Genomic DNA, 26304 nt, shown 5'->3' with positions numbered 1-26304 from the left:
AAGGTGGTGTCTGTAAATTGGAAAATTATCCAATCCTTTTACCATTGCTCTTGAATAATTGTAGGTTTATATTCCAACAGATCTTCATATTCACAGTCCATCGAAACCCATGATTTAATGGGAATTATATTTGTGACTAAAAAGTTGCTTCTCAAGAAACATCAAGTGATGACTTTTATGTACATTGCTGGTACTCTCTTCTCTTTTGCCTCTTTCAATTGAATGCGCTCCGATATGGATAATCTTACCTTGGGATATGAGTCCAGGTTCTTTTTCACTTCATTGCTGTAACTAATCCTGCATAGTAGCCTTTCCTACCATAATCTGCACCATAAGACCGATTTACGTATGGAGTTTTTGATGGGGTGCAGTGTTCACTGTTTATAAGCTCATTTGCTTTTGCTACAGTTGCTTTTGTCTGCTGCTTAGGTTTTCATTTATACTTGGGCACTATTTTGTTAGATGGTTGTACTGATAAATTCTTTTTATGACTGATGAAACAAAAAAAGTATCTAAGTAGTAATATACTATTGAAATAGGCACAAAACCTGTGTGTGAAAACATGAGAGGATATTTGCCCTAGGTCTAAAAAGCAGCCATTGTGAATATCCAAAGGGACTAATTTGTAAATATGTGAAATTCCATAAAGAACAGACTCATTCAGCTTGAGTGACTTTGAGAGCAATCGTCTATCACTATTTGTGCAAGTTTGTATTAGAATTAGCTCACAGCCTTTTCCATAAGGAATGATTTTGTAAGAGTTTTCATATTTTGTCAAAAGATTTGTTAAGCCATGAAATTTTACCTTTATAAAGTAACTTAAAATCTTTGATATGTATGTGTAACCTCCCAGAAATGAAATTTGGTTACACAGCCAAGAAGGATTTGCTATGTAACTTTCGACAGTTGGAATTTATAGATAATGATTTTTGAATCATAAGTAGACTTGCATGTATGTCATTACAGGGAAAGTTACCATGAACATTTGTTCATCAGTGCTGTATCTACTATGTATTGATAGTTAAAGTTCAGTTTGCACTTTATGTATGAAAGAAAATATTCATAATATGGCCACCTTAGAATGTTAGTGGCAATGATTTTAATATCTTCTCATTTTTCTTTTTCAGTCAAATGTGCCCCTCTTTGTGAATCGGCTGAATTCAGAGGAGTCAGTTATCCCTTATGAATATGATCAGTAAGTAAACATGGTATGACTTGCTACAGTTGACTTTTGTGTGAAACTTTTGAAAAGTATAAAAAATATAATTGAGAATTTTTATGATATTTGTATACTGTAAGAAAGAATTTTGTATAACTGTACTCCTTTTTGAAAAAATGATGCTTGATAGTCACTCATAAGTGTTTGATGATTTCTTTATTGGTCTTTTAATTTGGCTATATAAGACTGGATGATATTTTCATGAAATGAGAGTACTGGGAAAGTGGGTCTATATCAAGGGTGTTTGATGTCACCATGATGATTGATGTATTCATGGAAGGATTGGTGGGGGAGAAAATTACAAAGGTGCTGGAAAGATAAGGTTGGTGTGAGGGAGGGCTGAAGAGGTGAGTCAAATGCTGTTTGAAGATCACATGGCTTTGGTGGCAGTCCTGTGTGAGAAACTGCGTAAGCTATTATTTGAGTTTAAGAGAATATGTGAAAGGAGGAACTTGTCAGTTAATGTACATAGAATTAAAGTAATGAAACTTAGCAAGTGGGAAAGACAGGTGGATTTGAGTGAGTCTGAATGGGGAAAACTTTGAGGAAGTGGATTTCTCTAGGTATGAAACTGTGGGAATTGAAGTATATCATAGATTTAAGTTAAGGTTGCACTCAGTATTCTGCAGAAAGAGAGTTCTCTGAGGGCAAAGATGGGTATGTTTCATGGTATAGTAGTTCTGACAGTGCTATATCTGTGCAGATCATTGGCCTTAGATATAAAAGAACATAAAAAGGTGGACATGTATAGGAAATATAATGCCTGAGGACAGCATGTCATGTGAGGAGGGTTGATGGTGTAAGAGAGTGGTGACTACGGCTTTGAGAGCTGAACTGGGCATTCTGCAGTGGTTTATGCATGTGGAGGGGATGAACAAAAAGAGATTTACTGTGAGAATATGCATTTCAGAAGTTGAGGAAGCAAGGGGGAAGTGGAGACTAAGGAGATGGAAAGATGTGAAAGAGGCTCTGAGTTACTAGAGCCTGAACATGTAGGACGTTGAGAGACTTGCATGGCATAGAGGAGATTGGGGCATTATGATATATATGCTCTCAGTGGGCTGAACCATGGCATATGAGGATATCTGAAGAAACCATGGAATAGTGTGTGGGGCTTTGCTATGGATAGGGGGCCCTAGCTCTGATTTCGTTGTATTGTACAGGACAGTTAGAGAGTAAATTTTAGTGAATGAGGCTGTTATTCATCTCCAGGCATAACTTTTAGCACAGGAAATGGCAAACACCTATGGAAAACTTTATTATATTCACATTTACTACAAATTTATATCTTGACTATGAGAAGGTTGATTTAGTTTTCTGGACCATTACTGTTGATGTAATCAGAATTCCTTTTAACTTTTTTATATTTCTTTACCTATTTACTTTTTGTATGAATAAGTCTCAAGAAATGCTGTAAGTCAGAAACATGTGATAGGTAAGGGTGATGGGTAGGTGTTTAGTCCGAGTGAAAATGATAGTGATGAAAGAATGTGTGGAACATGAACAGCAGGCTAGTGTGGAACATGAACAGCAGATTAGAGTGCTGCAAATGTATATTTTTAGATAAGAATGCCTGCTAGTACATCTGACATAGGTACTGAGAAGACACTGAAGACAAGAGTATGATTGGTTTGTGAACTCCTTTAGGAATGATCCTTGATTGAGCTCATGGGAATCTTTTGTAATGAATATGGAAATATGAATAGAGAAAATCTTCTCATGTACCATAATTATTAGGAGTGCTAAGTGAATGCTTAAGAAATGCATATATATACGTGGAAGTACCTGTTTACTTTTGCATACTGGACATTATTGAGGATCCTTGCCATTGAATTAATGGTCTTTATGCTTTTAATCCATCCATTTTAAGGGAAACTTATTTAAGATAGGAGATAGATGCATGGTGAAATGTATCTTTTCAGTATTTCAGTTATCATAGACCTGATGGCTTATCTCTTACTCATTAGATTTGATTGTTAACTGTCAGTTTGCTGTACGAGTAATCTTTTCACATTTTTTAAGTTTGTAATTTTGCTCACTTTGACAAAATGTGATGATAGCGCACAGCACTAGTCAGAAATGACATCATTACTTTGCTTCTCTTGTTTTGAAGGATCATGAAATCTAGCCTACCATCTGTATTGATGTGGCAATGTTTGCTTTCTGGTCATACTTGACAGAAAGGTCATAAGGTATGTGTTGTTTTAGATCTTATATATTTCGCTTTTTTTTACAGTATTTGTATGCCATCAGTATTTTGAGTGATACATAAATGTTTCCCTTTGAACAGCTTCGACTTTTGCAAGGTGAAAGGTGTCTCTGAAACGGTTGTTGAAAACTTGGGTCAGGTGGTGTTTGGTGAGCGTATTCAGCCCTCTCCTTACAAGGTGAGTAGTAGTTAAACCTATCATCAGTTATTGGTATTATTTGGCTTACATTTTATGGTAAGTTGAAGTATTGTACTAAAAGGCAAGTGGGTGTAAAAAGATATGAACAGTATATTGATAATCAAATGGCATTGTAGTGGAAGTTTTTTGCTTCTTGATGGATTCATTCTTCATTTACCTCTTCATCTTTCTAATGCATTCATACAAAATATTGCTTTACAGTGCTGAAAATGATGACATTAGGTAGACACTGCAGATAATAGTTTGTGGGAACATTAGGTGGGAGCCTCCGAAAACACTGAGCTAGAGTTGCCCTCTGCTAGTGGCCTGCTAAGGGTAAGGCACAGATAGCTAAGAAGCAGAGCTGGAGTTCATCAGTTATAGAGACCCATTTGCTCTGGCCACCCTCTCAAGGGAGTTCCCAGAGGGAACAGGCATCAGAGGTATAAATGGATAGATAGATTGAGGACATCGTGTAGACAGGTTTATGCTAGCATGGATGTTGATAGAACCAGGCACATTTATAAATCAAATGTGAACAGCCTTTATATATATTTATAACTCCATGGTTTACCTCAGATGCTTCACATGCCCTGGTTCAATTGATTGACAGCACATCAACCCCAGTATACCACAACATTCCAATTCACTCTTCCGAGCATGCCTTTCACCCTCCTGTATGTTCAGGCCCCAATTGCTCAAAATCTTTTTCACTCCATCCTTCCACCTGCAATTTGGTCTCCCACTTCTCCTCGTTCCCTCAACCTCTGACACACATTTATCCTCTTTGTCAATCTTTCCTCACTCATTCTATCCATGTGACCAAACCATTTCAATACACCCTCTTCTGCTCTTTCAACCACACTCTTTTTATTACCACACATCTCTCTTACCCTTTCATTACTTACTCGATCAAACCACCTCATGCCACATATTGTCCTCAGACATCTCATTTCCAACACATCCACCCTCCTCCACACAACCTTATCTATTGCCCATGCCTCGCAACCATGTATAGTTGTTGGAACCACTACTCCTTCAAACATACCCATTTTTGTTCTCCGAGATAACGTTCTCGCCTTCCACACATTCTTCAACGCTCCCAGAACCCTCGCCCCCTCCCCCACCCTGTGACTCACTTCCGCTTCCATGGTTCCATCCGCTGCTAAATCTGCTCCCAGATATCTAAGACACTTCACTTTCTCCAGTTTTTCTCCATTCAAACTTACCTCCCAATCAACTTGTCCCTCAACCTACTGAACCTAATAACCTTGCTCTTATTCACATGTACTCTCGACTTTCATCTTTCACACACTATACCATACTCAGTCACCAACTTCTGCAGTTTCTCACCTGAATCAGCCACCAGTGCTGTATCATCAGTGAACAACAACTGACTCGCATACCAAGCTCTCATATCCACAACAGAATACATACGTGCTCCTCTCTCCAAAACTCTTGCATTCACCTCCCTAACCACCCCATCTATAAACAAATTAAACAACTATGGAGACATCATGCACTCCTGCTGCAAACTGACATTCACTGGGAATCATTCACTTTCTGCTCTTCCTACTCACACACATGCCTTACATCCTTGGTAAAAACTTTTCATTGCTTCTAGCAACTTACCTCCCACACCATATACTCTTGATACCTTCCACAAAGCATCTCTATCAACCCTGTCCTTTGCGTTCTCCAGATCCATAAATGCTACATACAAATCCATCTGTTTTTCTAAGTATTTCTCACATACATTCTTCAAATATATTTTATTTTGTTTTTGTATGTTATACTTGATTGCCATTTTCTGCATCAGTGATGTAGCATCAGGAAACAGATGAAGAAAGACCCATGCATTCATATACTCGCATATATACATACACACGCATACACATACATTATCAACATATACACTTACACAGACATATACATGTATACACATGCACATATTCATACTTTCTTGCCTTCATACACATATACAGACATATACAAATTAAAACATGTACATATCCCTGGGGATAGGGGATTAAGAATACTTCCCACGTATTCCCTGCGTGTCGTAGAAGGCGACTAAAAGGGGAGGGAGCGGGGGGCTGGAAATCCTCCCCTCTCGGTTTTTTTTTTTAAATTTTCCAAAAGAAGGAACAGAGGGGGCCAGTTGAGGATATTCCAAAAAAGGCCCAGTCCTCTGTTCTTAGCGCTACCTCGCTAACGCGGGAAATGGCGAATAGTTTAAAAGAAAAAAAAAAAAAAATATTCAGACTACCTGCCTTCATCCATTCCTGGTGCCACCCTGCCCCACAGGAAGCAGCATCGCTACCCACTGCATCAGCGAGGTAGCACTAGGAAAACAGATAAAAGAAAGCTACATTTTATCCATTCCATGGTTTACCCCAGATGTTTCACATGCCCTGGTTCAGTCCACTGACAGTGCATTGTCTCTTGTATCCCACATTGTTCCGATTCACTCTTTTCCTTGCATGCCTCTCTCCCTTCTCTATGTTCAGGCCCTAATTGCTGAAAATTTTTTCACTCCATCCTTCCACCTCTGTTTTGGTCTCCTGCTTCTCCTTCCCTCCACCTCTGACACGTATATCTTCTTTGTCAACCTTTCCTCACTTATTCTCTCCATCATGTCCAAACCATTTCAACACACCCTCTTCTGCTTTCTCAATCACACTCTTTTAATTACTACACATCTCTCTTACCCCTTCATTACTTAATCAAACCACCTCACACCACATATTGTCCTCGGACATTTCGTTTCCAACACATCCACCCTCCTCCGTACAACCCTATCTACAGCCCATGCCTCACAACCATATGACATTGTTGGAACTACTGTGTCTTCAAACATACCGATTTTTACTCTTCAAGATAACATCCTATCTTTCCACACATTCTTCATCGTTCCCAGAACCTTCACTTTCTCCCCCACCCTATGACTCGCTTCCACTTCCATGGTTCCATTCACTGCAATGTGCACTCCCAGATATATAAAACACTTTACTTCCTCCAATTTTTCTCCATTCAAGCTCACATCCCACCTAACTTGTTCCTCAACCCTGCTGAACCTAGTAACTTTGCTCTTATACACATTTACTCTCCACTTTCTCCTGGAATAGAAATAGTAAAAATATTAATAGATATTAGGACTGTAGGTATGTGTTGTCACAGTGTTTAGAATATCAGTAAATGGTCATTAAGTCCCAGCTGATGAACACTGACTTCATGTGTTTTATGGTGATCTAGGGGGAGAGGGAAATTCTTTTAGATTCCAACCCCTCCCCAATTTTGTGGGGAGTCTCATGAATTTAACTCCCATGAACAATTGCTGTCTTGGATGCTGGTAGGGCCCTGCTTTAGGTGGATAGATTATTTTTCATCCTGAAAAAAACTAGTTCTAGCTAATGCAGTTTGTACACAGTACCAAAAATTCTGTATTTTTTGGGAAATGTTACCTTTTATTATGTGATTATGATCGTTTTCAGTTAAAACAATCCTTTAGCTGTTGTGATGTTTTTGTATTTCAGATTGAATTCTTAAAATCAGAGAAATGTAGCAAAGTGTGCAACAAGCCGTATGACCCTCAAAACCCAAAAGATAAACAGAAACTGGACGACATTAAGAGGGCCATGAATCTCAATTATTATCACCATTGGATAGTTGGTATGGATTATGATAAGAATGAATTTGACCTTTTCATTTTGTTGTTTTACCATATTTAGCTGGTATCATTTTAAGTTTAATTTGCCTTTTGACTCGAGTGTGTGGAGAAATTTTGCTTTCATCACCTTTCCTGATCCAGTGAATGGTGTTTGTGTTAAGTTATCAAGAAAGAATGTATTACTTTTTTGTATGCAGATTCTTACAGTGTTTGCATTGTAGCTTCTAAAACAGCATGTAGGATAAGTTGAATGTATATTAAACCTTTTTGGTAGATCATCAGAATTCTTTTTTTCATAAGTATTTGCCATTTCCCACATTAGCAAGGTGTTATTAAGGACAAAGGACTGAGCCTTAGAGGAAATATCCTCACTTGGCCCCCTTCTCTGTTCCTTCTTTTGGAAAATTAAAAGTGGGAGGGGAGGATTTCCAGCCCCCTGCTCTCTCCCCTCTTAGTTGCCATCATTGACATGCAGGGAATATATGGAAAGTATTCTTTCACTCCTATCCCCAGTGATGGTATTATTGCTGGTTTTGCCTGGTAACATTTTACAGATGTAATGATTAAGTTCTGTATTGGTGATGATGAAGGCCATTTGGTCCTCAATATTTGATATAGAAATAGATAATGACCACAGTGGTTAGCAGAAAATGTACATGCACCTCTGTGCTTTCAGTATAGGGTATTACACATATGATAAATAGGGGGAATGAATATAGATGCTTAAGAGATCATATTAACTCCTTCCCTTACCTTTTTTCTTTTTCCAGTTTTCCTGAAATCATTGATTTTTTGATGTACAGCTTTATCTATACCCAAGCCTTATATCCATGTTATATTGTTGGGACTACTATACCTTTAAGCATACCCATTTTTACCCTCCCAGTTAACCATAACTTCCTCCACACACTCCAAGATATTACAAATATTTAAACCAATTAAACAAGCATTTTGCCCCTATGTTGAAAGTTTGTTAAATTTAATTTCTTTATAAATTAACTAACTAAACTTCTGTTATGCACATTAGATGTTTTCAGTCATACCTTGTGAGGTATAAGTTTCTTCCCACTGAGTGGGAAAACATAGTTCTAAACAGGGGCATTTGGTGATCTAGTGTCATTGTATTAGGGAATTATGAGTTCATTCTTTCTTTATTTATACATTGTGAATACAGCACAGCAGAGTAAGAGATTTTCAGAAATACAGGTACACCAAAATTTATACTTTTGAAAAGTAAATATTAATTTGATATTAGAAAATGGTGCACAATGAAATTAATTTGGATTTCTCTGTTGTATTGCTTATATTTCTTCTGTCCTGTACCTGCTGATAAACTGATGTATTAGAGAGAAGGGTATCTGGATAGCAAGTCTACTATAATGAATTGGGCATGCCTGCCCTATGCCAGCTTTTAGCTTTGGAGTTGGGTGAATTAATTGCCACATATGTTGCATGGCTTTAAGCATTTTGATGCATCTCATAATTATGAATGGAGTTGAAGATAATGGATGAGTAGATACTTAGAGTACTTTAACGTATTTTTTGCATTTTCGTAAACAGTTAGTTTACGAATAGACAGAGTTTGAATCACATTCTGCATTCTGAAATTGCACATTTTGGTGATACATTTACCTGCCTTATTTTAGGAAGTATATACAGTCTTTTCAAAGGTAAGGATGCATTTGAGTAGTATAAAGCATGGACAGATAAGATCATAGAGTGATTCCATAAGACCAACTTGGGCATGCACCTGCTCCACTCAGGAGGATGGGGTGAAATCTGGTTTCACAGAGCATCTAGTCAGCTTATACCATTAGTCCCTCTTTGGAAATCACTTGGTATCCATTTGTTCCTGATAAGGTGGTTATCTCTTTTGGTTGTTTGACCCATATGGTGGTTGCCCAACTTCCATTACTAACAGGCATAGATCTACATAGAAGCTTATGGTTTTCCACTAAAATTTTCATGGTAGGTTAGATTATTCTCTAATGGAAGCACCTGAACATTTGTCTGTACTGAATAGGGTAAAGTATGGGTTTTGCCTTTTGCTTAAACTTAAGAAAGGGTAAGCAGAACTAAGTAGAAAACTTCAGAAACGATGAGTAGAATTAAGTAAGCATGAGAAAATGAACTATAGACATTTAAAGGAAAAAACAGAGATAAAGAAAATAGTGCTTACTGGTACTACATAGTTAAAGAATGTTTTTATTGTCTCTGTATGGTGTTGCAGTATGTATGTATGAAATCTGTTGGGTCAGGGGTGAAAGAATACTGCTGGAGGCTGTATATATTTCCTGTCAAGGAAGCAATTATGAGGGTTTGGAGCTGGGTGCCAGAAATCTTCCCCTCCTATACAGGTACTCTGAGATTAGGAACAAAAGGAGGAGCAATGAGAGGATTTCTCCGCAAAGGCCCAGTTCCTGCTGTTACCGTAGAGCAGGAAATGTCAGAATGTTTAAAGGAAAAGAAAATGAAAATATGCTTGTTTATTCATTATTGGTAGAAGTATGTTCATGTAATGATTCCTGTAGCCTATACAAGATTCCTGTGATGTTTCAGCTACTTTTTTAACTATTTCTTATGGAAATAAATCATAAAATTATATAACTTATCTTTTCATTTGATAAGATCATAAAATATGTTTTGGGATATATATTAGGATTTCTGTATTTCTCCACATGTGAGAAGACCTTCTTTTGATTTCCAGACAATATGCCTGTGACTTGGTGCTACTATGTGGAAGGAGGAAGTAGATTCTGTGCTACAGGTTTCCCTGTTGGTTGTTTCGTAGATGCTGCACAGCGCCCCAAGGATGCATGTGTAATGGATGTTAGTATATGATATGACCTACACTTCCTTGACTTTTTTATAAGCATTGTATTGTGCAAAACTGAAAATTAAGTCTAAAGTTAGTAATGGTAGCAGTTTTATAAATTTAGTTTTCCATCCTGTGCATTGATATTGCAGAGTAAATTCACCCATTTCTTAGATTACTAAAGGTAAGTGTTCCATTTGGTTTTACCTTCATCATGTATTTGGATAAATGTGAATCGTTCATTCTGAGAGAACTCAGAATGTAGTTTAACTCAGGTAATTATTTTTTTCAAGTGAAACCCTATTCTCACCTTGTGAATCAATTTAGTGTACTGAGTGAAACATGTAGAAACACTTAGGTTTGGGAGATAATACCCATTTGAGCATCTTGGTACTTACTAAACAGCCAGATTTATCAGCCATTGTGTCTGACAAGATTCCCCTATCAGGCCTTTTATTTTCAGTGCTACCTTTTGTGCATTAATATTGAAAGGTAATGGATCAGACCCATTGCAGTTGGCAACATCCTTCACTGTTTGGTAGCCTGAGCAGTTATTAAAGGCTTCAGCAGTGAGGTACCTCCCTTGCCAAGTACAAAGCCGCATGGTCATGGTACAGCTTAAGTGAAATTAGATATCTAAAATGCCTTCAACGGTACTTTCTTACTCTCCTTTCTTTTTTTTTGTGTTGTGATCTTGACTGTTTTTGGCAAGGATGTGATTGTGTTCCCTGAAGAGGTGCAGTAAGGTGACCCCTTTGCCCATTTTCTATCCTGCTTATCTTCCAGAGCAATGATAGGTAAGCCCCCTTGTAAGCTGTTCATTAGTTCTCTGATGATATGACTTTGGCAGGCTCTGTAGAGGCTCTGTCCACTAATGATATGACTTTGGCAGGCTTTGTAGAGGCTCTGTCCACTATCTCACTCTTGTGAAGATCTGTTTGGGGAATCTAGGGTTTCTCCTGTAACCCTCTCATACATGAAATCAGCTGCTCCACCCCAAAGATTGCTGATAGCAGATCTGCAACATTGCAGGGAAGTTCAAGTATTAACCTGAAGTACAGCATTCTTTTCAGTTTGCTGTTGGTTTGCAGGCCCATAGATACCACTTTGGATTTCAAGAATGAAGAGACTTAGATAGTATGGAAGTGGGAGTGAGCTCCATAGATGCCCATGACATTCCTTTTCCATATCCTTGTTGAAATTACTAAATTGCCTCTGGGCTTCATCATCTTTCAGCCATGACAGACTCAGGTTATGTGACAGAACATGCAAATCTGCATTGTAGAAGACCTTAACCTGCATTATGATGACTTGGGTGATTTTGGTGTTTATACTGCCTTCCAGGTTCTTTTTGTCTTCTGCTGTGGCCTCCAGCAATCTGGTTCTGGAGTGCTGCTGGAATCTTTGTGGAACTGCACAGATATATATGATCTCTACTGTACTTTTGCAACAAATGCTACATTTTAGGGTTGACGTGCAGTGAATAGAACCATGGAAGTGGAAGTGATTGACAGGGTAGGGGAGATGATGAAGGTTCTGGGAGTGATGAATGATGTGTGGAAAGAGAGAACATTATCTTTGAGAGCAAAAATGGGTATGTCTTCAGGAATAGCAGTTCCAACAATATCATATGGTTGCAAGGCATGGGCTATAAATTGGGTTGTATGGGTGAAGGTGGATGTGTTGGCAATGAAATGTTTGAGGACAATGTGTAGTATGAGGTGGTTTGATCGAGTAAGTTACGAAAGGGTAAGAGAGATGTCTGGAAATGAAAAGAGTGTGGTGGAGAGAGCAGAAGAGGGAGTGTGGTTGAGAGAGCAGAAGAGGGTGTGTTGAAATGGGTTGGACATATGGAGAGAATAAGTGAGGAAAGATTGACAAGGAGGATATATGTGTCAGAGTTGGAAGGAACAGGAAGTGGGAGACCAAGTTGGAGGTGGAAGGATGGAGTGAAAAAGATTTTAAGCGATCAGGGCCTGAACATAGAGGAGGGTGAGAGTTGTGTAGGGAGTAGAGTGAACTAGAATGATGTTGTATACTGGGGGTCTACGTGCTATCAAGGCATGTGAAACGTCTGGGGTAAACCATGGAAAGGTCTATGGGGCCTGGATGCCGATAGGGAACTTTAGTTTTGCTGCATTACACGTGACAGCTAGAGACTGAGTGTGAATGAATGAGGCCTTTTTTGTCTGTTTTCCTGGCGTTATCTTACTGAAGCAGGAGGTAGCAGTGCTATTTCCTTTGGGATGGGGTAATGCCAGGAATGGATTGAAGGCAAGCAAGTGTGAATATGTATTTATGTATATGTCTGTGTTATCCCTATGGATAGGGGAGAAAGAATACTTCCCACGTATTCCCTGCTTGTCGTAGAAGGCGGCTAAAAGGGGAGGGAGCGGGTGTCTGGAAATCCTCCCCTCTCGTTTTTTTTAATTTTCCAAAAGAGGGAACAGAGAAGGGGCCAGGTGATGATATTCCTTCAAAGGCCCAGTCCCCTGTTCTTAACGCTACCTTGCTAACGCAGGAAATGGCGAATAGTATGAAAGAAAAAGAAAAGTATATATATGTGTATATGCTAATAGTTGTATGTATCTGTGTATATGTGCGTGTATGGGAGTTTATGTATATGTATGTGTATGTAAGTGGATGGGCCATTCTTTGTCTTTCCTGGTGCTACCTCGCTGACTTGGGAAATAGTGATCAAGTATAATGAATAGATATGAATTGATTATTTGATCAAGATGTAAGTACTTTATTATCCATAATCTGTCACATTTTATGTATTCAAGATCTATGATTTTTTGTAGGTTTTCATAAGCAAATTGGAGATTAATGCTATCCATGTTTAGGGCTTAAAGCATCTTATGTTAAGAATTGCTGATAAAGTTACTTTATGTGTGACTAAGTGTGTAACCTATTCTCTCTGCCTTTTTTATTACAGAAGCGTTACAAAGATGCCAATACTTACTATATATTCAACCATTTAGATCTGAACATAACATACCATAGTGGTGATGGGGAAGATTGGGGTGCTGCCCTTCATGGACCAGGAGGGAGAATTCTCTGTGAGTAGCCATTGTTGAGACTGACACTCTTCATGTCATATATATGTTTCATTTATTTCATTTTTTTTTTTTATAATACTTTGTCGCTGTCTCCCGCGTTATCGAGGTAGCACAAGGAAACAGACAAAAGAATGGCCCATCCCACGTACATACACATGTATATGCATAAACACCCACACACGCACATACACATACCTATACATTTCAACATATACATACACATACATGCACAGACATATACATATATACATGTACATGTTTAAACATGCTGCCTTCATCCATTCCTGCTGCCACCCCACCACACATGAAATGGCACCCCCCTCCCCCCTTGTGTACACAAGGTAGCACTAGGAAAAGACAACAAAGGCCATTTTCGTTCACACTCAGTCGCTAGCTGCCATGTGTAATGCACCGAAACCACAGCTCTCTTTCCATATCCAGGCCCCACAAAAGTTTCCATGGTTTACCCCAGACGCTTCACGTGCCCTGGTTCAATCCATTGACAGCGTGTCGACCCCGGTATACCACATCATTCCAATTCACTTTATTCCTTGCACGCCTTTCACCCTCCTGTATGTTCAGGCCCTGATTGCTCAAAATCTTTTTCACTTCATCCTTCCACCTTCAATTTGGTCTCCCACTTCTCCTTGTTCCCCCCACCTGTGACACATATATCCTCTTTGTCAGTCTTTCCTCACTCTTTCTCTCCATGCGACCAAACCATTTCAATACACCCTCTTCTGCTCTTTCAACCACACTCTTTTTATTACCGCACATCTCTTGTACCCTTTCATTACTTACTCGATCAAACCACCTCACACCACATATTGTCCTGAAACATCTCATTTTCAACACATCCACCCTCCTCTGCACAACCCTGTCTATAGCCCATGCCTCACAACCATATAACATTGTTAGAACCACTATTCCTTCAAATATACCCATTTTTGCTCTCCAAGATAATGTTCTCGCCTTCCACACATTCTTCAATGCTCCTGGAACCTTCGCCCCCTCCCCCACCCTGTGACTCACTTCCGCTTCCATGGTTCCATCCGCTGCCACATTGACTCCCAGCCATCTAAAGCACTTCACTTCCTCCAGTTATTCTCCATTCAAACTTACCTCCCAATTTACTTGTTCCTCAACCCTACTGAACCTAATAACATTGCTCTTATTCACATTTACTCTCAGCTTTCTTCTTTCACACACTTTGCCAAACTCAGTCACTAACTTCTGCAGTTTCTCACCTGAATGAGCCACCAGCGCTGTATCATCAGCGAACAACAACTGATTCACTTACCAAGCCCTCTCATCCACAACAAACTGCATACTTCCCTTCTCTCCAAAAGTCTTGCATTCACCTCCTTAATAACCCTATCCATAAACAAATTAAACAACCGTGGAGACATCATGCACCCCTGCCGCAAACCAAAATTCACTGGGAACCAGTCACTTTCCTCTCTTCCTACTCGTACACATGCCTTACATCCTCGATAAAAACTTTTCACTGCTTCTAGCAACTTACCTCCCTTACCATATGCTCTTAATACCTTCTACAGAGCATCTCTATCAATTCTATCATATGCCTTCTCCAGATCCATAAATGCTACATACAAATCCATCTGTTTTTCTAAATATTTCTCGCATACATTCTTCAAAGCAAACACCTGATCCATGCATACTCTACCACTTCTGAAACCACACTGCTTTTCCCCAATATGATGCTTTGTACATGCCTTGACCCTCTCAATCAATACCCTCCCATATAATTTCCCAAGAATATTCAACAAACTTATACCCCTGTAATTTGAACACACCTTTATCCCCTTTGCCTTTGTACAATGGCACTGTGCATGCGTTCCGCCAATCCTCAGGCACTTCACCATGAACCATACATATATTGAATATCCTCACCAACCAGTCAACACCACAGTCACCCTTTTTTTTAATAAATTCCACAGCAATACCATCCAAACCTGCCACCTTTCCAGCTTTCATGTTATGCAAAGCTTTCACTACCTCTTCTCTGTTTACCAAATCATTCTCCCTGACCCTCTCACTTCGCACACCACCTCGACCAAAACACCCTATATCTGCCACTTTCATCAAACATGTTCAACAAACCTTCAAAATACTCACTCTGTATCCTTCTCACTTCACCACTACTTGTTATTTCCTCCCCATTTACCCCTTCACCAATGTTCCCATTTGTTCTCTTGTCTTACGCTTTTTATTTACCGCCTTTCAAAACATCTTTTTACTCTCCCTAAAATTTAATTTGCCATCTTTTCCACCGCTTGCACCTTACTCTTGACGTCTTGCCTCTTTGTTTTATACATCTCCCAGTCATTTTTATACATCTCCCAGTCATTTGCACTATTTCCCTGCAAAAATTGTCCAAATGCCTCTCTCTTCTCTTTCACTAACAATCTTACTTTTTCATCCCACCACTCACTACCCTCTCTAATCTGCCCACCTCCCGCCTTTCTCATGCCTCAGGCATCTTTTGCGCAAGCCATCACTGTTTCCCTTAATACATCCCATTCCTCCCTCACTCCCCATATGTCATTTGTTCTCACCTTTTTCCATTCTGCACTCAGTCTCTTCTGGTACGTCCTCACACGTCTCCTTTCCAAGCTCACTTACTCTCACCACTCTTTTGACCTCAACATTCTCTCTTCTTTTCTGAAGGCCTCTGTATATGTATTTCTGTATTTTTTTTTCAGTGCTTATCATGATTGCCAATGAAGAGTTCCCCCATATAGCTCTATCCTTGCTAAAACCGTTTATACCTATCTTATTCAATTCATTCTTTGGTCTTGCTCAAAGTTTTCTTCCACATTTCTTTTTCTCTTTAACCTTGTGTACACACTCATAGCAATGATCTCCACATTGATCCTTTTGCTATGTCTGTACCAACTTACTACTTGCTGCCATTCTCTTATTACTCTGTTTTGCCCAGGCATCCTACTATGATCAATGAATCAGTATGAGAGGGAACATTAGAGCAGATGACAAGAGATAAGAAATATTTCTTTGGGAAATGATATAGGTAATGGAATATATATAAACCATTGCTGTGGAGATTGGACAAGTAGCACAGTACTTAAAACTTAAACTTGATTATTGTTTTAGTAAGCTACAAGATGAAAAAAACCACAAGAATTTATGAAAGGAATAGGAAATATAGAATTCTGCCTTGACAACTGTGGTAACCTAGTCCCAAATCTAGTCTTTTTATGAGATCTCAACATACCACATTTAAGATGGAACTATCTAGGAAATAATGCTGTATCTAAGAATCCCATAGTAGTAGTCCAGATTAATACATGCACAAAAGGAAACAGTTTAGACTAACAGGTTTTTCTTAACTCAGCATGCAAGATTTACTTTTCACAAATGTCAAGGATTTAATCAGTTTATATCTTGTGTATTGAAGATTTGTTTTCTTAGTGATTTATTTATGGACATGACACTGGTAAAATCATGCCCAAACCAAAGGCCATTGCAGGTGAAACGAAGAAAATGAAGAGAAAGAGAACGTAGAAATAATTCAGGGATTTGCATGTTTAAAGACTTGATTCTTAAAGACAGAAAGGTTGTAGGAACAGAGAAAGATGAGAAGAGGAAAATAATTCTACAGCTTAGCTATTTGAGGATTTGTCTATATCTTTGCTTGTATTTTTTGCAAGGGTTGTAACTTTCACATCTTCCAAAGTCTGCAGGCCCTGTGTGTGACCCCTGAAATACTCTGGTTACGTGCATAGGATGTGGAGGGTATGGAGTGATTTAAAAGATTTTCTTTATGTTTATTGGGATCAGTTTTCATTGTACGATTGCTTTTAATACATTAACTCACTGTCAACAGACAGAAATGACTTATAATGTATTTAAGAAATTTATGGAGTTTCTTTCCCTTAACACAGGTGTATTCACAGACCTGACATCAAAAACATAATAGTCCAGATTTGGGGAAAAAGTATTGTATTCAATTCCCATATTTAGCATGTTACTATCTCAGTGATTTTCTTTCCTGGATAATTTAGGATAATGTTTTTAAATCCCTTTTTTTTTTATTTAGGTTTCACATGTCCATTATTCCCTCAGTTTGCTTCATATTAAAATTGATTAGTGATTTTAATGTTCAGTTTTTTTATGCCTTTCTCCATTTTTATCTTTTCTACCATTGGTATTTTCCTGAAGTATACTTGTTTACTATTTATAGCTGTACGTATATGGATTACAGAAGTCTGTTTAGAGAAGTGAAAAGAATTGCAGAGTATGTTCTGCTGGAAAGGTCTGTTGTAGAACCCCCTTTTTTTGTTAGAAGTAGCCTTTTGGTTGAGATAAGATGTAATTTCATTTCATTAAACATGGTCTTGTGAGTGATATTTAAATATTGTGTTTCAGCTGTGCGTGTGTCACCAAGGAGCATTAAGCACATAAAAGGTGTGAAAGATGAGGAATCTTGTGATACTACAGAAGTCATGGGTATTGATAAGATATTCAAGGAGAAAGTTGACATATCTTACACCTACAGTGTGACTTTTACAGTAAGTTGTTACCAGAGAGTGCTGTTTCTATTTCCTATGATAATACAAGTTCAAAGTTTTTAAGTAAATGAAATCCATGTGGGGTTCTTGTTTTATAATTTCTCATAAATGATAATATTTATTGTATGTCTTTTTCTGCTTTCTTGACATAATAAGATGCATGCTGTAGATGGTCACTTAATTGAGTCTGAGACTAATAAGGAAAATCCAATTATATGTATTCATCACTGTCCCCTGTGATTAGGTTTTGATATCAGTCAGTTTCAGTTTGAGTAGACTAGGTTCAGCCGGTGATATGCCATCTTCAAGAAAAACAGCCAGTTGTGAATCAGGGTTGTGCCTTCACGTGTAAGGATAGATCCAAGGCCATTGTTCCAGACATACTGGTTGGTCAGATATCTCTTCCCTCGGTATTGATGTGTCATTTTATTGTTTACTTGACTACTGTCGTTGTGTCATTCCTGTGAAGAGGTCTTGAAGAACAGATGAAAGCCTGGAAAGATGTATTTTTGTTTTTTATGTGAATTATGAAAATTTTGTTTGCTCCAGACACTATTGTGAATCGGCCTTACTTTGGTAATGTGTAGTATGTACAGGTTGAGTATCTGTGTACAGAAAAGTTTGGGACCAAGAGGCTTTTGGTATTTTGGTAATTATGTGAAGTGATACTATTACAAACATCTGTCAAAGGAAAGTATATGATAAGCAAGAGTACTTAAGTTATTTTGATTATATTGTTATATTCTGTGAATACCAGTAATTTGGAACTCCTGCAATAGATAAAAACCTGCAAAAGATAACTGTCTTGAAGCAATAAATGAAAAATACAATACACCATAACATTCACAGAGTGCAGTATAAGTTGAATGTAATTACCTTGTGTCTAAGCGTATGTATATTATGTAGTCCCTTTATATCTGTCACCCATTTACATTGTCGACTGAAGAGAATGTTTAAAAAATTTGATGAATATAATTTACCCTGTCATTCTCCACTTATACTATGAATGTTGTGAACTGACAGGGATTGCAAACTTGGAAAGAATTATGTTTCAGCCATTTTCTCTTATATTTTTCTGAATATGTAGATAATCATTTAGTCATGCATAAGTAAAAACTTCTTGAAGAGAAATGTGAAGGAAAATTGCATGATTACAATTTACCGTATCATTCTTTAAGTACAGGTTGCGTGTCTTTAACTGAAGGAGACTTTAGCCTCTGGGATCCCAAGCATTCGTGTCCCATGTAGCACTTCCATTTGTTTACTCATTTGCACCATTATTTTTTTATGCTGAGGTTTTGTATTGTTCATTTAGATAAGAACCAATTAAAGAGAATTGTGTTGAAAATTATATGAAAAATACAATTTACCATTTCAGTCATATCAAAAAGGTACATACGTAAGTGTACGTGAGTGAACAGTATTAATGCTTTGTGTGCATTATTGGATAATATACTAATTGATAGTTATGTTAAGGAGAGACTCTTGGATGTAAATATGCTGAGAGGGGCATCTGGTAGGATGTCTTATGACTTACTGGTGGTGGGCAAGGGTGAAAGTTTTGAAGAGGCTTGTGTGAGCAAGTACTCAGAGAAATTGGATGAAGAATGGTAGAAATTGAGAGTAAGTGAAACTAAATGAGTGTGTGAGGAATGCAAGTCATATAGGGAAGTAGTACTTACATTTGTGGAAGAGTGTGTGCCATGCAGAAGATGGCTTGGAAGCATATTAGAAAGGGTAGTGAGTGTTGAATCAAAAAGTTACATTACTGGTGAAAGAAAAAGGATGTGTAGAAGGGACAAGAAAAGAGAGTGAGGGGAGAATTGAACTTGGAGTGAGTTTTTCGAGCAGTGAGTGTAAATTTTGTCTGAGTTTGTTAAGTGATGTACAAATACCTGGGTTTCACTTATGTTTAAGATATGATCATACTGAATGGTATATCTTAGATAAAAAGAGGAAATTCATACTTTAGCTTCATATGAGATGTAGAATTTTTCATCTTTTATCAAAGCTATTGGTCCTTTTCATTCTTTCTGTAAACTGTCGGCTTCATACCCATTTTATGCCTGCCAAGAATATGCTCTGATTTTGTGAATGTGGCCCTTAAATTGTGAATTCTTCTATGTGGGAACTAAACATATTCTGTTTATATTGATGATTGTGTAATGCCTTTGATACATTTTGTGATTGATGCTGTTTTATTTGGTTTACCAGCAATGTCTCAGATGATATTGCGGTCTTTTCACTTCTTCTGTCGAAGCAATATTTGTATTTGGATACATCATTGTCTCATAGACTGACTTTCAATTTATTATATCCTTACATAGATGCTGTACAGTTACAAGGACAGAGTAGTCATCCCACCACCCTGTTAATGGCTGAATTTTTGTTTGCTTTGGAATTGATGAAATGGGAGCCAATGTGAGCTCAACTGCTGACATAGAAATAGGTTGATTAGGCTGGTGATAATTGTTTCCTTGCAGTTTATTCCTGAATTCTGACTGGCGTTTTCCATGTAGTATTATGTCTTTGGTTAAGGTAAGCTTATATGTATTGATTTAGATTGGTTCACATTGAAAGTTGACAACCTAAAGATAGTAAGAGCTCTCTTTTTAAGCAGTTTCCTTTCCTAATGATATTGCTTCAAGTCAAGACAAACTGGCTGTAGCATATATTCTTGTGGCAGCTTTGTGTTTAGGTACAATAACTACTTACTGTCTTGTATTGATTAAAAAAATTTGGATCATATTTTTTTCTTGTATTTTAGCTGTATTTGTTTTGGTCTGTTCTTTCAAGCCCATCAGCTTGCAACTCGCCTCTGCATTCACATTTCCCATATTGCAGTTTAGCATGTTAGTTGTATGCCTACCATCTGATTTTTTTGATTACCTCTCACATCTGCCTTTTGGCTTTTATTACAATTCCTAGAGATGTTAGTTGAGGTTCATATACTAGTAGTTTAAGATCAGTGTGTGAAGGCAATATTAATGTATTCTCTCTCCTTAAGGAGGAGTAAACAGCTATGATTCTTTTGTATATATTAATTTTATGTGATTTTTATTACTAAACAGTGTTTTATTATGACTTTTCCATTTTCAGAAGAGCACTGGAAACAACCGCTGGTCTTCACGTTGGGATTATATCCTGGACTCCATGCCTCACACCAACATTCAGTGGTTTAGTATCCTTAACTCCTTGGTGATTGTTCTTTTCCTTTCTGGAATGGTGGCAATGATCATGCTGCGAACATTGCACAAGGACATTGCCCGCTACAACCAGGTTTGTTTTTGTGATATAGTATACACTGAAATGACAAATTTGCATGATTATTTTGAGTGGCAGAATGCCATCATTAGTATATTGTAAGTCTGTTTTCAGAATTAACAGGTTTCTGAAGAATCTTCCATACTCCATTTAGTAGCACTCCACGCCCTTCAATGTTGAAGACTTAAGCAGCAGAAGTGAAGGCTGACTTTGAAGAATTGTACACATTGTAAATTATTGCCCATAAGTCATCTTGGTGTATTTGGTCAGCCTTTTCTACTAATTCTGTGTTAGGCATATACCTGCTGTATAAGTCAACCCCTAACATTGAAAAAGCCAATATTGGGGCTACATGACTTTCATCATGCTGATAATTATCCACCCCAAAGAATTTTTAACTCGGTGATTATTTGTGTTAGAATCTTATATATTTTGAAAATGGTAATTGTTTAAAAGTTGTAACCAGTGCTGCAGGTAGGTACCATAATTGTATTTTATTGGTAAGTGTGGAACATTTGAGTTACAACCTAGTAATGAGTGATTTAAACCAAAGTTTCAAATCTGATGGAAGGGGCACACCTTAGTTTTTCTGTTTCCCATTTTATAACAATCCTATAAGTTAAAGATTAAGCTTCAGAAGTTGACTTATAGACTGCAATTTATGATACTGACTCTATCAGCTATTTTCTCAGTACTTGCATTGGAAATGACAACAGTGGAAAGAGGAAATTATTTGCCTTAATAAATGTAGAATGGAAACTAGGAAGCTGAAGACACTTTAGTAAGAGAAAACGGTACTGTTAAGAGAAATGGGAAAGGTAATGATATTTGGGTGGGTGATGTAGACTGAATATTTGTCAAAGCAGAAGTAGTTGCTTGAAGTTTCATTGTAACCATAAAGAAAAGTCTACTGGGAGTTAATACAGCATAGATAATACAGTTAGGTACAACCCTGGATAAATGAACCCAGCAGGGCAGCTAGGAAGAAAGTATGTTTTACCTGGATTTCTGGAATGTGTTTTAGCAGAGATGTTTCTTTCTTACATCAGTATTTATAGATTTTTTCATACTTCTTTGTTTCCTGCATTAACAAGATACTGCCAGGAACAGATGAAGAAATGGCATCATTCACTCATATCCTGTTTCTGGCTGTCACATGTAATGCACCAAAACCACAGCCCCAATCTGCACCACACACATTTCTATATGGTTTCCTGTGATTTTTTCATATGCTTGCTTCAGTCTTTTGATAGCCCTTCACCTTGTGTATACCACATCACTCCAGTTTACTCTGTCTCATGCACACCTTGCTCTTTCCTACATGTTCAGGCCCCGAGCACTTCACCTTATCCACCTCACCTTACTACTCCAGTCATTCATCATCATTGCTTTCCACTTTGTTTTCTCCACTCCTGAAGCATATACCATCTTTGTCTACCTCTCCATACACATCCTCACCTTGTGGCCAAACCTTTTCATTACATGCTTTCAGCTCTCTCAGCCATACTCTTCTATTTACCACATCTTTCTTTTACCCTATCACTTCTTAATCAATTCTCACACCACATATTGTCCTAAAGTATTTCATTTCTAATTCATCCATCATCTCCTGTACTATTATATCAAGGAACCTTGTCTTGGTTTTATTCACATTTGCTCTTGCCTTTCTCCTTTCACATACTGTCCCAAACTCATATACCAACTTCTGCAATTTCTCACTTGTATCTGCCACCAGAGCTGTCATCACTTGCAATTTAAATTGCATCACCATCAGAACTACTGTACCATTCAACATACCTATCTTTGCCCACACCAACAGTGATCTGTCTTTCCACACACTCCTCAATGTGCACAGGACCATAGCTCCCTCATCAACCCTATGGCTCACTTCGGCTTCCATATTTCCATTCACTGCTATGTCCATTACCTTGTATCTGAAACACCCCACTTCCTCCAAGTTCGCTCCATTGGAACTCACACAAACCTGTCTCTCACCACTGATAAACTTATTAACCTTGTTTTTACATGCATTTACTGTCAGCTTTCTCCTCTCACATACTTTGCCACATTCAGACTTGCTTCCTAAGTTTCTCACATATATCTGCCACAAACAACAGCTGACTCACCTCCTAAGCAGACCTGCTCCTTTCTTCAAAATCCTTTCATCTGCTTCCCTCATCACTCCATCCAAAAGCAAATAATACATCCATGGTGACACCACACACTCCTGCTGCAGACCCACCTTCACCTGGAACAACTCACACACATGCCATATTTGCTTGATAGACTCTTCACTTCTAGCAGTTTTCCTCCCTCTCCATAATTCATAACACCTTGTTAACCCTGTCATGCTTTTTCCAGATCCTTGAAGACAACATGCACTTCCCTCTTTCTTTTAAGTATATCTCACAAACATTCCTTAAAGCAGGCGCCTAATCCACACATCCTTTACCACCCCTGGATCCACGTTTTTCCTCCTTAATGTGAAGCTTTGTGCATGCCACCATCCTCTGAATCACAACTTTCCCATAAACCCAACAAAGTAATACCTATGTAATTTTAGCCTTTACTCTCTCTCTCTTCTTTATCCAGTGGCACTACAGGTTTACTGCCAATCTTTGGACACCCCACCATGAACACTGAAAATCCTAACAAAAAATCAACAGTATGATTACCTTCTTTTTTAAAAATGTTCATTTGCAGTCTCATCCACTCCAGCAGGTTTGCTACATGTCATCTTACTCAGGGCTTTCACCTACTCTTCTCCTTTCACCAAATTACTTGCGATGACTCTCTTACTCCGCTTACCTCCATGTTCAAAATGTCCTACATCTACCTTCCTGTCATCGAGCACATTCAACGCTCAGTCAAAATTCTTACTCCATATCCTCTTCACCTCATTTCTACCTGTTACCACTTCATTTCTCCATTTCACTGATGTTCTCATTTGTTCTTGTGTTTTCTCATACTGTCACACTATCAACCTGAAGAAGGCTGTATAGGGTGTGCTGAAATGGAATGGACTATGGAAAGGAGAGTGGGTAGAGGTTAAGTGAGGGATTATACATGCCAAGGATGGAGGGGACCAGAAGGGGGAACCGAATTAGAGATGAAAAGATGGATTGAAAGGAGTATTGAAGAGTTGGGGCGTGGACATGCAGTAGGATGTGAGGCATGTGTGGTATATGGGGGCAGCATGCTGTCTGTGGGCTGAACATGGGCTTGTGAAATGGTTGAGGAAAATCACAGAAAGGTCTTTAAGGCTTGGCTATGGATAGGAGGTTATGGTTTCAGTGCATTTTGGATGATAGTTATAGATTGATTGTGAGCAAAGAAGGCCATTCTCTGTTTTTAGTGGTACCTCACAATGCATGAAATAATGAACAAGTATGAAATAAATGTTTTTAGGTTTTTCAATATGTGTGTTTGTGTATCTTGCTGATTCATATTTGCATTTGCATTTTATTTTTGCTGTATAGATTGATGCTGGAGAGGATGCTCAGGAAGAATATGGTTGGAAGCTGGTTCATGGAGATGTGTTCCGTCCACCTCGCCGTGGCATGCTTCTCTCCGTTCTGGTTGGCTCTGGGACTCAAGTTTTCATGATGACTCTGATTACACTGTGTTTGTATCCACCCACATGTATTGATATTTCTATTTTTACATCTCTCAAATCATGTACAGTACTTTTTTTGTTTTTTAAGTTTTGGTTGTTTTTTAATATGTATATGATGGTTGGTAAAAGTTGCTTTTATATATATATATATATATATATATATATATATATATATATATATATATATATATATATATATATATATATATACATATTTATATTATCCCTGGGGATAGGGGAGAAAGAATACTTCCCACGTATTTCCTGCTTGTCGTAGAAGGCGACTAAAAGGGGAGGGAGCTGGGGGCTGGAAATTCTCCCGTCTCCTTTTTAATTTTCCAAAAGAAGGAACAGAGAAGGGGGCCAAGTGAGGATATTCCCTCAAAGGCTCAGTCCTCTGTTCTTAATGCTACCTCGCTAACATGGGAAATGGCGAATAGTATGAAAAAATATATATTTTTTAAAATATATATATATATATTTTTTATTTTTTATTTTTTTCTCCAAAAGAAGGAACAGAGAAGGGGGCCAGGTGAGGATATTCCCTCAGAGGCCCAGTCCTCTGTTCTTAACGCTACCTTGCTAACGCGGGAAATGGCGAATAGTTTGAAAGAAAGATATATATATATATTTATTTATTTATTTATTTTGCTTTGTTGCTGTCTCCCACGTTAGCGAGGTAGAGCAAGGAAACAGACGAAAAAATGGCCCAACCCACCCACATACACATGTATATACATGCACGTCCACACACGCAAGTATACATACCTATACATCTCAATGTACACATATATATACACACACAGACATATACATATATACACATGTACATAATTCATACTGTCTGCCTTTATTTATTCCCATCGCCACCTCGCCACACATGGTATAACAACACCCTCCCCCCTCATGTGTGCGAGGTAGCGCTAGGAAAAGACAACAAAGGCCCCATTCGTTCACACTCAGTCTCTAGCTGTCATGTAATAATGCACCAAAACCACAGCTCCCTTTCCACATCCAGGCCCCACAGAACTTTCCATGGTTTACCCCAGACGCTTCACATGCCCTGATTCAATCCATTGACAGCACGTCGACCCCGGTATACCACATCGTTCCAATTCACTCTATTCCTTGCATGCCTTTCACCCTCCTGCATGTTCAGGCCCGGATCACTCAAAATCTTTTTTACTCCATCTTTCCACCTCCAATTTGGTCTCCCACTTCTCGTTCCCTCCACCTCTGACACATATATCCTCTTGGTCAATCTTTCCTCACTCATTCTCTCCATGTAACCAAACCATTTCAAAACACCCTCTTCTGCTCTCTCAACCACACTCTTTTTGTTTCCACACATCTCTCTTACCCTTACATTACTTACTTGATCAAACCACCTCACACCACACATTGTCCTCAAACATCTCATTTCCAGCACATCCACCCTTCTACGCACAACTCTATCCATAGCCCATGCCTCGCAACCATACAACATTGTTGGAACCACTATTCCTTCAAGCATACCCATTTTTGCTTTCCAAGATAATGTTCTCAACTTCCAAACATTCTTCAAGGCTCCCAGAATTTTTGCCCCCTCCCCCACCCTATGATTCACTTCTGCTTCCATGGTTCCATCTGCTGCCAGATCCACTCCCAGATATCTAAAACACTTTACTTCCTCCAGTTTTTCTCCATTCAAACTTACCTCCCAATTGACTTGACCCTCA

General features: G+C 38.3%; 1 protein-coding gene across 1 annotated transcript in view; it reads left to right on the top strand.

Annotated features, from left to right (window-relative positions):
• TM9SF2 (transmembrane 9 superfamily protein member 2) overlaps positions 1–26304 on the top strand; it is a 51331-nt gene that overhangs the window by 2998 nt on the left and 22029 nt on the right. The window contains exons 2-9 of the mRNA XM_071696671.1: positions 1128–1195; positions 3510–3606; positions 7143–7278; positions 9984–10105; positions 13030–13153; positions 17564–17706; positions 20806–20985; positions 24450–24594. Coding sequence (XP_071552772.1) covers positions 1128–1195; positions 3510–3606; positions 7143–7278; positions 9984–10105; positions 13030–13153; positions 17564–17706; positions 20806–20985; positions 24450–24594 — 1015 coding nt within the window. The remainder of the gene's footprint in view (positions 1–1127; positions 1196–3509; positions 3607–7142; positions 7279–9983; positions 10106–13029; positions 13154–17563; positions 17707–20805; positions 20986–24449; positions 24595–26304) is intronic.

Source organism: Panulirus ornatus, chromosome 59, assembly GCF_036320965.1.
Source record: "Panulirus ornatus isolate Po-2019 chromosome 59, ASM3632096v1, whole genome shotgun sequence".
NCBI classification, from domain to species: Eukaryota; Metazoa; Arthropoda; class Malacostraca; order Decapoda; family Palinuridae; genus Panulirus; species Panulirus ornatus.
This window is presented reverse-complemented; position numbering and strand designations above follow the sequence as displayed.